Source organism: Sitophilus oryzae, unplaced genomic scaffold (genome assembly GCF_002938485.1).
Source record: "Sitophilus oryzae breed Bouriz unplaced genomic scaffold, Soryzae_2.0 scaffold_1420_pilon_pilon, whole genome shotgun sequence".
Classification (NCBI taxonomy): domain Eukaryota; kingdom Metazoa; phylum Arthropoda; class Insecta; order Coleoptera; family Curculionidae; genus Sitophilus; species Sitophilus oryzae.
The window spans coordinates 1,176,873-1,189,137 of NW_022146083.1; the positions used below are offsets into that span (position 1 = coordinate 1,176,873).

General features: G+C 30.8%; 2 protein-coding genes across 7 annotated transcripts in view; one reads left to right on the plus strand and one right to left on the minus strand.

Moving 5' to 3' along the window:
• Positions 1 to 1,887, plus strand: part of LOC115876176 (BTB/POZ domain-containing protein 6-like) — a 35,562-nt gene extending 33,675 nt beyond the window's left edge. For all 6 annotated transcript variants that reach the window (XM_030891865.1, XM_030891866.1, XM_030891867.1 and 3 more), the window contains one exon: positions 919 to 1,887. In XM_030891865.1, coding sequence (XP_030747725.1) covers positions 919 to 1,125 — 207 coding nt within the window. In that variant the 3' untranslated portion in view covers positions 1,126 to 1,887. The remainder of the gene's footprint in view (positions 1 to 918) is intronic.
• A 5,205-nt stretch (positions 1,888 to 7,092) lies between these two features.
• Positions 7,093 to 11,375, minus strand: LOC115876218 (transcription factor IIIB 90 kDa subunit-like). The gene is made up of 4 exons (XM_030891918.1): positions 10,999 to 11,375; positions 10,716 to 10,940; positions 7,160 to 7,264; positions 7,093 to 7,118 (listed from the first exon to the last, which is right to left on the minus strand). Exons 1-4 carry the CDS (start codon positions 11,213 to 11,215, stop codon positions 7,093 to 7,095), a joined length of 573 nt encoding a protein of 190 aa, XP_030747778.1. The 5' UTR covers positions 11,216 to 11,375.
• Between the last annotated feature and the right edge of the window lie 890 nt (positions 11,376 to 12,265).

The following is a 12,265-nucleotide window of genomic DNA, read 5'->3' on the forward strand; positions in this document are numbered from 1 at the left end:
GGTTGTTAAATTTCCTAAGGGGATTATGGTTTGGGGTTGCATGTCAGCAAGAGGTTTGGGCAAATTAAATTTTATAGATGGCACTGTTAACGCCCAAAAATATCAACATATACTTGAGACCTCACTTTTGCCTAGTGCTCAAGAATTGTTTCCAAACGAAAACTATATTTTTCAACAAGATGGAGCTTCGTGCCATTCAGCAAATTCAACTAAAAATTGGTTCGGTCATAATAATATAAAAGTTCTATCCTATCCTGCAAGTAGTCCGGACCTCAATGTTATAGAAACTGTGTGGCATAAAATGAAGCAATATTTAAGAAACCGCCCTCAACGAACAATTTTTGATTTGCGGACAAAACTGCAGGAAATTTGGGATAATTTTTCTCCTCAAATGTGCCAATCTTTGGTAAATACAATGCCATTAGAGTTCAGGCAGTTGTTAAGGCGAAAGGTGATGTAACTCCGTATTAAACAAATTTCTTGTTGTGCTGTCCCAATATATAGTTGTCAGCAAACTTGGCTTGATTTTGGCAAAATAAGCTACTATCAAAAGTGATTTGTTTGTAAAGTTATAAAAATATAGTAAAATTGTCTAGATCATATTGTAATGTTTGAATTTAGAATAATAAACAAAATAAATTAAGTCGTTTTAACAAATTACTATTTTTATTGCAAAAAAGACCTTGTCCCAACATATAGTTGTTAGGGCTCGTATAGGATTTTTTTGGAGAGACAGAAATGAACACGATACTCAACAGCGTTGTCATATTTATGCACCCATTTCTTTTTAATTAATATAAAAGCGTTAAAGCATGTATGATTGTAAAACAACTGGTGTTTTATAAATATTTGTTGTGTCTCCCCTTAATTAGATGTCTTTGAGTTACTATACATAAAATAACCTAACTAATTTGACAGGTGGAACCTGAAACCTTCTACACGGCTTCAGCAGTGCTGGACGGAGGTGAATTGAGTTATTTCGGACAGGAAGGAATGAGCGAGGTCACCGTGGGACAAGTTACGTTCCAGTTCCAGTGTTCCTCGGAGAGCACGAACGGAACAGGTGTCCAAGGAGGACAGATTCCCGAGCTGATATTCTACGGACCGGCGCACGAAGAACACTGAACACTAATTCGAGGTTTAAAAGTATTCGTGAGAATAGTGATGTTCTAAAAAGGGGCGAATGTATTACAGAGTTCTTATTTAGTAATTTTGGGAAAATAACCTAAAAGGATTTTTATGTCTGTGAAATTAATTTTTAGAATTCCTGGGTCCTTAGATTGTACAAATTTCGTGGATAAAGCTATACAACTATACATAGTCGGCAAAGATTTTGGTGTGTACAAAGAGTACAGTCAATCTGTTCAATACAATAAATGTAATGGATAAAAAGAGAAAAATATTTGCCCAAACGTATGAAATAAAGCATCTCGCTTATGTAATAAACACTTATTTCTCTCTCCAACTTTCATGCCTGCCATAGCGATTTACTCTTGTAGACATGTAAATAACGATACAAGACTCTTTCTTGCCGACACGGTATATGTTTTAGGTTGTTATAAACAAACTTTGTTTCTCTGAGTACATCAATACGTTTTTCTATATACCTATCTCTAGAACAATTTTTATTTTTTGGACGCGCGCTGGGAATAAAAATTCAAGGCCGTGACAAAATGTAGTGACGCGTCGTGTATAAAACTTAAAACTATTTGTTCAAGGTAAAAAACTACTTTTACGCGTATAAAACTATTTGTTACAGGCAAAGAACTATTTTTAACACGCAAAAAACTATCTATTACGTGTAAAAAACTACGGTTACTCGTAAAAAGTATTTGTTACGCGCAAAAAAACTATTTTTTACGTGTAAAAAACTGTTACACGTAAAAACGCGCAAAAAACTATTTTTTACATGTAAAAAACTATTTGTTACACGCAAAATCTATTTTTTACGTGTAAAAAACTATTTGCTACACGTAAAAAGACTGTTTGTTACACGCAAAGAACTATTTTTTACATGTAAAAAACTATTTGTTACATATAAAACTATTTTTACGCGTAAAAAAATATTTTTAATGCGTATAAAACTTTTTGTTGCAGGCAAAGAACTATTTTTAACACGCAAAAAACTATCTATTACGTGTAAAAAACTATGTTTACGCGTAAAAAATATTTGTTACGCGCAAAAAAACTATTTTTTACGTGTAAAAACTATTTGCTACACGTAAAAAAACGCGCCGAAAATCTATTTTTTACATGTAAAAAACTATTTGTTACACGCAAAATCTATTTTTTACGTGTAAAAAACTATTTGCTACACGTAAAAAGACTATTTGTTACACGCAAAAAACTATTTTTTACATGTAAAAAACTATTTGTTACATGTAAAACTATTTTTTACGCGTAAAAAAATATTTTTAATGCGTATAAAACTTTTTGTTACAGGCAAAGAACTATTTTTAACACGCAAAAAACTATCTATTACGTATAAAAAACTACGTTTCACTCGTAAAAAGTATTTGTTACGCGCAAAAAAACTATTTTTTACGTGTAAAAAACTGTTACACGTAAAAAACGCACAAAAAACTATTTTTTACATGTAAAAAACTATTTGTTACACGCAAAATCTATTTTTTACGTGTAAAAAACTATTTGCTACACGTAAAAAGACTATTTGTTACACGCAAAAACTATTTTTTACATGTAAAAAACTATTTGTTACACGCCAAATCTATTTTTACGTGTAAAAAACTAGTTGTTACATGTAAAAATATTTTTAACGCGTAAAAAAATATTTTTAACGCGTATAAAGCTTTTTGTTACAGGCAAAGAACTATTTTTAACACGTAAAAAACTATCTATTATGTGTAAAAAACTATGTTTACGCGCAAAAAAACTATTTTTTCCACGTAAAAAAAAACGCGCAAAAAACTATTTTTTACATGTAAAAAATCTATTTGTAACACGCAAAATCTATTTTTTACGTGTAAAAAATTATATGCTACACGTAAAAAAACTATTTGTTACAATGTTTTTTTAATTTATTACTTTTTCAACAATTTAATAGCACGTAGTGCACATACAATTTTTATTTTTGTCGCTCGTTCATCTTAAATATTTTCTTAAAAAAAATGAAGTATATGCACAAAAGGAAGAAAAACAATCGATCAAGTCAGTGTCAAAGACAAAGACGGTAGACCATCAAGTGTCGTTGATGTTTTCAACAAAAATGAAGCGAATTTATTTATCCACGTAGGTTATATTATGATCTAAGGTTACATCGTGAATTTAAAGAGATAATATAGATGTTTTTTTCAAAAAAAAACTTGCCATTATAATAATAATTCCCAAATACTAACAATCCTTTTTAGTAGGATATATTTTGCCCCTTTGATTTGGACTAGACTTTCAAATTATTTATTACTTTTTTTTATTGAAATTTTCGACTGCCCATTGAACCCTTTACGTGACATTTATATACAGTGCGTTTGTGATTTAGTTTTTTCATAAAAGACTGTTTGTTTATTTCATTTTTTACGGACTTTTCTTTAATTTATGTATGTATTTTTAAGTTTAAAACGCTTGTAAGCCAAATGTAGACGTTTAAGTTCGCTAACCAGTTTGGTTATTCTATTTTTATTTTCTCGTTGTCATATATATGAAGTTTCAGAGAAATAGGTAATCATAGAGAATCCCTAATGTTAACGTTGTTGTTAACATATACATATATATTTCTGAATTACTCTAGATTTACTTATTTCTCTGGCTGTGAAATACAATCCAAACTTTGACATTAATTCATTATAAACTCGATGAAATAAAAAAATGGTTTCTTGTTTTCTATTTGATGATTAATTATTCACGACATTTTTATTTTGTTGATTGGTTTTGAAAACAAGAAATTATTTTATCGTAGCTTAAACATGTAGTAATAAATCCTAGTAGGAAATCCTAGTTGTTGAACTCATTATTTTGGTTATATTTGTTAGTGATTTTTCAGAATTTTATATTATTACTTTTAAGAGATCTCCACCTCTGTATACTTGATCGGAAATATATATTAAGAGTATGTTTACTTTATTTTATTTTATGCAATTGCGAAGTTGCTATCCATGAACTTATTAAATGTTCTAATATTAAATAATGCATTTAAAATATTCTTGGATTATTCGTTAATAAATACTGGTGTGGTAAATGGAGTAAATAAAATCTCCAACCCCGACTACACGATAACGTCGTTATTTCCATGTTTTTCAAATCCGCGATGCCTCCTATTCAATCAGTCGTTTCATAACAGAATATTCTACATCCTACGTCTATGTAATTTAATATGTGTAGACTGAGACATGTAACTCGTGAGATTTTCAGCATTATATCAATAGAGGACAAAAACAGTATTGTTCCTAAAGGTGCGTCCAGGCTTGAGCATTTTAGCCCGAACGAACCATAGACTTAAAATAAAATATAGACTGAGCATCTCATTCATAAATAGCTGGAACATGCGGTCAGACAATGTCTTGTTATTGTTTTAAGTTATAACGAGTGCGACACGAGCGATAGATAGGTTGTCTCTGTCGTAACGGTCGTTCCCTGACGACTCTGCCGAGAAACACAACACTGTCTTTCGTTTCTCAAGTACACCTAAACTCTCCGTATCATAGCCGGGTAATTTTTTTATTTTAATGAAGCTATAATTAAAATTAAAAATATATCGTATTTAAACTTTTTATATTTTATTAAGATTTAGGACAGGTTTTTATAAATAAAAAGTTTAGAAAAAAACGTCTTAGAATCCAAAAGGATAAAAATAATAAAATACACGTTACAGAAGAAATTTTATAATCGAAATTGTGTAATTTTTGAAATTAATAATAAATTATTAATTTTAGTCAAACATTACAACCTCTAATATTAATCAAAACAGGATCTATTCCACAGATATATAATAAAATCAGCGACAGGAGAGAAAAAAATATGATCGTTGTACCTTTTTTTTTTCTGGTTAGATGATGTCTTTATTATGTAAATTAGCGAAAACATAAATCTGTTCCATTAAAGCAAAGAAGGTGATAGGAAGTGGATAAAATGAAAACTACATTTATTTAACTCGGTACTGTCTTTATTATACCGGGTGCGTCCCAAAAGTGGCTCATCCCCATAATTTTTTTATTTTTTCAAATAAAAAAAACAAGATTTAGTATGTTAGTATATGACATTAATTAGGATTGATTGACGCATTCAATTGTTTTTGGTCACTTCCTCTTTCACCGGAAATGACTATAACTTTTAATTTTAAAACGGCACCCTCGGTATATATCTACTTTATTCGATAGAAAATGACACTCTGAATAGAATGACATATCATATGTCAACTTTTTGACATTTTCGCATATGGTTTAATTGTAATTGTAACACGCGGTTCATAACGACAATTTGACTCGAAATACCAAGTGTGTGGTATCAATATATTCATAAAAAAATGCTTTTTCCAAATATGCTAATGAGTCACCCTTGTTCCATTTGAAAAAAGATGAAGCATATGTATGATTAAAATACGATTTGTACATCTTTTTAACCGGCCTAGACAAGACACAGAAACCTATTAGACGATCAAAACTATTTTTTCCAAGGCTCCTTGATTAAAACTTAGTGTTTTTAACAACACCATGGCACCCTGATTGAAATTTAAAATAGGATTTTTGTTTTAAGCGACAATGTCAAAAGTTGACATATGATATGTCATTCTATTCAGAGTGTCATTTTTTATCGAATAAAGTAACAATATACCGAGGGTGCCTTTAAAAATCAAAAGATGTAATCATTTCGGAGAAACAGGAAGAGACCAAAAACAATTGAATACGTCAATAAATCCTAATTTATATCATATACCTACTAACATACAAATCTGTTTTTTTTTATCTGAAAAAATAAAAAAGTTATAAGGGTGAGCCACTTTTGAGACGACCCGGTATATTAAAAAATATTGTTTCATAATGTAATATCATTTTAAAATTCTTGTATGTTAATTTAGATTCTGAAGATAATTTTAGAATAAACCGGAATATATTTTTAATAAAAACATTATTAATTATTAACAGGGTTATAATTATGATTTTGTTACAATGTAAGCAAGTAAATAATGTAACGTAAGAGAAAAAATTCAGATTTAACATTTTACTAAAATATTATCTAAATAAGCGCCTTTCTACAACAACGCCACTGACTCCCAATGGGTAAATTGAGAGTTGCCTACCGGTCAAAAGTCGTTTCAAGACTTAAATGGATTATTTAAGTCAAATTTCTTCAAATTTGGCACTGGCGAACCATATTTTATAGTTCTTGAACAGAAAAAGTCAATAAAATAAACACTTAAGGACTACAAGCTAAGAAAATGCGTTAATACAGCCGGGGACATAGCGGCAACAAAGCTTTACCGCACACGTGCAACACGTACTACAAGGTAATAAATGAATGAATAGGCTCACTCGCCTCTAATCGGTGTTGTCATATTGTAAAGAACTTATCCTTTTTAAACAATATCCGACTTATAATTTAGTAGTATAAGGACTATTTAATACATCTATGGAATATTAAAACCTACTTTATTAAACTGTAGTATTAATATCTCAATATATGTGTATATAAGAAAAAAAAAATATTGATAATATTAAAGACGTGACAACATAGGCTGGATGAGGAAGGCTCGGTCGACTGTACCCAGAAGTAAATATGTGTACAAAAAAGATTGTTTGTCCGCGTTGAGATGTAAATAGTGTAGTCTATATTTTATTTTAAGTCTATGATTGCCACCGACCGCTGTCGGGTTTCTAGGAAAGAAACCTACGTCGCCGGACGACAACTAAAATCCAGTTTATATTTTATTAAAATCGATCCTGACGAATAAATGAATTTTATAAATGAATGGTTTTTGCTACCGAATTACTAGAATACAATATTTCAAGGCAGATGACGCATCTATTCGATAATTTTTATTCGAATAGTTTTCGACGAATGTTTTCTTACTAGCTATCGAATTATTCGAATGAATTGCAACTATCGAATGTTTCGATAGTATTCATTCGATAGTTCCCACTACTAATTAATTGTATGACGGACTATAACTAATAATAAATAACTATTGTAGATAATTTAATCGACTTACCTACTGATGGTACATTTATACACAAGGCTTGGGTTAATTTCAAGTATGTCCGTCCCAATTCATAGCAGCATATCTGTAGCACGTCGCTAATATCGATGAGTAAATCTAAGAAGTCAATTAAGGAAACCATTGGGTTTGAAATATTTTTTTTTGCTATGCCACCATTTCTTACCATGTCCTAATATTTTAATATAACAAGGAATCACCCCTTAGAGTTTTTTCGCATTAGTTTTGAAACACCCTGTATAATTTGAACGCGTCCTGTTTGTTGGAAATTCGTAACAACATGTGTCAAAATAAATTGCTCTTGTTTTTTCCGCTAAGATACAAAAATTTAAAATATAAAAACTCAAACTTGCTTATACAAGATCATAAATAATAAAAAAAAAGTAGAAACTTTAATTTAGGTGCAAACCTAGAGTATGGATATCTTTCAGGAAACTATCTTAACTTCCACAGAGTGGCTGGATTGGGCTTGGGCTTCCTTTTTGGCCACTTTACATAATCCTAAGGTAATATTAAATATATGTTTTAATAGTTTCAGAGATATTAATAAATAAAATACTATAGTCCATAAAATGAATAACTTTGAATTTTGACCGTAATTTTTTACCAACATGGCAAATATAAAATCCCTCTATCAAAAAAGTTACTGATATTCTTTAAATTGAGTGCCTGAATGAATCAGATAGGTAACTCTTTTTACTTTCGTGAAATAGAAAAGGAAAATAATAAAACAAGTGACAGTTCGTCCTCTTCTTGCAAAAATCAACACGTAATGTCATAATTGACAAAAGTAAAATGTCATCAGCTTTTGACATTTCCAAATATTAGATCAATGCCGTCTCTAATAGAACTTCAGCCCTCGGAACAAGATTTATGACGTCACGCTAGTTAGATACTACGGATTAATAAAATATGTTGGAGAATACATGGAAACATAATTATTTCTCGTATTTTTTGGTTTGTTTTTTAAAAATGATATAGTTTACTTAAAATATACATAATATACAGTTAATAAATACAATATAATATACATACGGCATTTATAGTAATAAATACTTTGGCAAATAAACTATAGAACCACACAAATGCAGCAAATGTTTTACAATATACAAATAATGAATAGGTGGTACATAAGATAATGGGTAAAATGCAAAATATATTTTAAATTTTGGGGTTCGAAAATCGATCTAATTTAACAAAAAACATTCAATATCTACTAATAGTGATGTATTATTATTTACATTCACAAAATTTATTTATATATTATAATGTTTACTGCAATTAATAAACTAATATAAACTTCAATATGTGGTCAAAAGATGACCACATATTTTTTTAAATTATTATTCTTAACACAAAAACTATCTACATTGACTATAGAGTACGATTTCAGCTATATTGTAAAACATTTGCTGCATTTGTATGGTTCATAGTTTATCTGCCAAAGTATTTATTACTATAAATAGGTATATATATATATATATATATATATATATATATATATATATATATATATATATATATATATATATATATATATATATATATATTGTATTTATTAACTGTATATTATGTATATTCATCATGTAAACTATATCATTTTTAAAATACAAACCAAAAATACGAGGAATAATTATGTTTTCCATGTATTCTACAACATATTTATTAATCCGTAGTATCTAACTAGCGTGACGTCATAAATCTCGCTCTGAGGCTGTTCTATTAGAGACGGCATTGCGTCAGCATGGCCGCAAGTTGCTAACCTAATAAAATTAACACCAAAAAAGCCCGCGGGAACTGTCAAATTCAAAGTTATTCGTTTTACAGACTATACATATATTTTTCAGTCTTTTTTATAAAAATTATTAAAAATACAAGAAATGTCCTGAAATCGAAACTATACTAGGTATTTACTATAGTTGTCCTGTACTTACTTTACTATAAATATCGTAATCTTAAATTATACAGGGTGCTCAAAATTCTACGCCAAACTTTCTAAAATAGAAAATAATTTTTCTTTGTTTTTTTTAATGGAACACCCTGAATATTATTTTTTTGTTAGATGGTGAATTAAAAAATGAACTTTTTGTGATTAAAATAATTCAAAATTTTTTATTGAATTCGCAGATATTGGGGGTATTATACTACATATGGCATTTTCTACAGTATTTTTATCAAACCACCCTATGTTTGCAACATTTCGTCGACGCAAACACATCGTACGACAAATCGTTGCGTGTGGACCCCACTTTAGATTAATTAACCATAGAAAAAAAGCAGAGTAATCATTGTGTTAACATTTTCCACGAATCCACGTCATTTTGACACAATTCCTGACAAAAATGTCGCCTTCACATTTCGCAAAACATAATCAAAATCCATGTAGATGTCCAATAATGAACATACCCTAACACAATACAGAAAACCAGTCAAAGAAGTGATGGCAGGCCTCGGATCAGCCTTTCTAACCATTGGACTAACTTTTCCCATCACCAAACTCATCTACCGACAAATTCTAGAGAACCGAAATGCCGTGGACTCTTACATGATGATGAAACGAGAAGGGTACATTATATTGTACCGAGGAATCTTGCCTCCAATGATCCAGAAATGCCTCACTCTACCCACCATGTTTGGCATGTTTTCTGCCGCTACAATTCCACTGAAACAATTCGAAATGAACGAGTATCTTGAGAAAATATGCGCTAGTTTCTTGGCTGGAACCTTTGAGGCAATTCTGATGCCTTTCGAGCGAATACAGATGGTTTTGGTGATGTCCCAGTACAACCATCAGTACAAAAACATGTTTCATGTAGCTCAGGTCATGGCAAAAGACTACGGAATCAAGGAATTCTACAGAGGATGCACCACAATAACCTTAAGAAACATTTGCTCAAACTCCTGTTTTTTCATTACGAAATCCGAACTACAGAAGAGATTACCACTATCCGAACAAGTACATTTGAAGCACTTTCAAAACTTCATTCACGGAGCCCTACTTGGCACTATAATCACTGTGATAATGTATCCATTAAAGGTCATAAAAGTCCACATTCACAAAGACGTAGGAGGGAGATTTAAGCACATGTTTGAAGTTTCTAGAGAAATTAAAAGAATGGGTTCGGGGGGGATAACGAATTTCTACAGAGGATTGGTTATAAACACTATAAAAGGTATTTTGTCCTGGGGAATTACCAATTCCTCCTATGAATATATTAAAAAACATCTTTAAGTTACTTGTGTTTCTTTTAAACGTCAAGATTTTTCTTGATTTAGGTAACTAAGAACAATCTTTAAATTGTCAAAGGGTTTTTTCCCCAATGAATAGCTCAGTAGATTGAATTGTGCCATAAACTTAGGTACAACTGATATCGGAGATGGAGAACTAACCTTTGTCAAACTGTCCCAGATACTGGCTTTTTTTAAAGCCCTGAGACTGTATAACGAGTTATAACTCAAGAAAGGATAAAAAACTATCTATAAGCTTGTGGTGATCAATTTCAATTCCCTCACATACACTCTACTACTCTTTTAAACTCAAAAAGGATACGTGCTGTTCCTTCGGTTCGACAGCTCAGGTAAACACAAGCTGCATGTATATGAGTATTTTTTCTGCCTTTCGTCAAGTGTCTTGATAGAGCCATTTTAAAAAATCCACAAGCTGTATCGATACAATGCTGACTCAGCTTTAACTGGTTTCCCAAGTGTGATATACCATTTCTAGCTTTCCTTAACGTTACTTCCCTGGATTCTAGACCACCAGCCACATGAAAAGCTTAAAATAAAACGTGTTTAATTGTAAATAATGGTGTTAAAGTTAGGGTAAAACTTACATGCTCCAAACTTGTTGGATCCTCCCTGTGATTCAGCCGAAACGAATTGACCGATTGCACTAGACGTTCCGTGAGTTCCTTCTTCGAACTGGACTTCGGCTACGATAATATTGTCTTCGAGAACTGAGCCACAATTCGTACAAACTGCATCGCCCCTGGCAGGGTCGACTTCAATGTCCGAACTACCGCAGTTTTTGCACTTTCTACCCGACGACATTGTTTAGTTTTTCACCGAAATAACACGAACAAACGTAAAATACACTTAGGTAAAATATTTACAGGATATTTAGTACCGAACACTTATAACAGATTGTACAATAAATTAAAACACTGATTTGAAAACAAATCTACATAACCTATATTTATTTTTGACCTTAGACAAGGAAAGAGAGGGGACAGGTAACACGGCAGCTGAAAGTGAGGCAAGTTGTCACCACGCGAAATTCTCCAATGGCGTAGCATCAGAAATTAGCTTGTACCTAGACGGTACAAAATATTTATTAAAAAGTAAACTAATATATCGTTGATTTTTGAGTAATGCATATACAGTTTTGTATTTTATAGTCTTTATAATATTAGAATATCTAAGTCGATAATGCAAAATTTATTTAACAGTCACAGTGGACTGATTATCAAGACAATTATTTATTAACGAGTGTATAATGTATAATTAAATAAAAAATAATGTAATAACATGTATTTTAAACGTGTATATACATATATACTGTGTGATCGAAAAAAACGGCGTCTTATTTGTTTGGAAATTACAATTTCACAAATGAATATTAAAAATTACATTATTCATTGAATCCGTAAGCAAGTGTAAAGGGAATTGGCTAGATTCATTATTATACAGTATAATCGAAAAAAAAACGATGTCCAGTTGGCTTGTAAATTACGATCGATGACATTCCCCATATAATTTTACATATAAAATGACATAAAAACTATACAAAACGACATCGAAAAAAGACGGCGTCAGCGATGGCTATGAAATGAAGATCGCTGTCATTTTATATGTAAAATTATATGGGGAATGTCGTCGATCGTCATTTACAAGCCAGCTGGACGTGGTTTTTTTTCGACCATACGGTATAATAATGAATCTAGCCATTACCTTTCACACTTGCGTACGGCGTACGGATTCAATGAATAATGTAATTTTTAATATTTATTACCTTCAATCATAAGAATATCCTAATTTTCCACAAAAAAATAAAACAATTCTAGCAGCTTTGTGTTATTTTATTTATTTTTAAATTTTTAT

Bases quoted from the DNA above. Each gene is read 5' to 3' on its own strand.
- LOC115876218 (XM_030891918.1), bottom strand. From the start codon at position 11,215: ATGTCGTCGGGTAGAAAGTGCAAAAACTGCGGTAGTTCGGACATTGAA. The intron at 10,941-10,998 runs GTAAGTTTTACC...TTTTATTTTAAG, and splicing joins ATCCAACAAGTTTGGAGCAT to CTTTTCATGTGGCTGGTGGT. The intron at 7,265-10,715 runs GTATCCTTTTTG...TTGACTTCTTAG, and splicing joins TCGAACCGAAGGAACAGCAC to ATTTACTCATCGATATTAGC.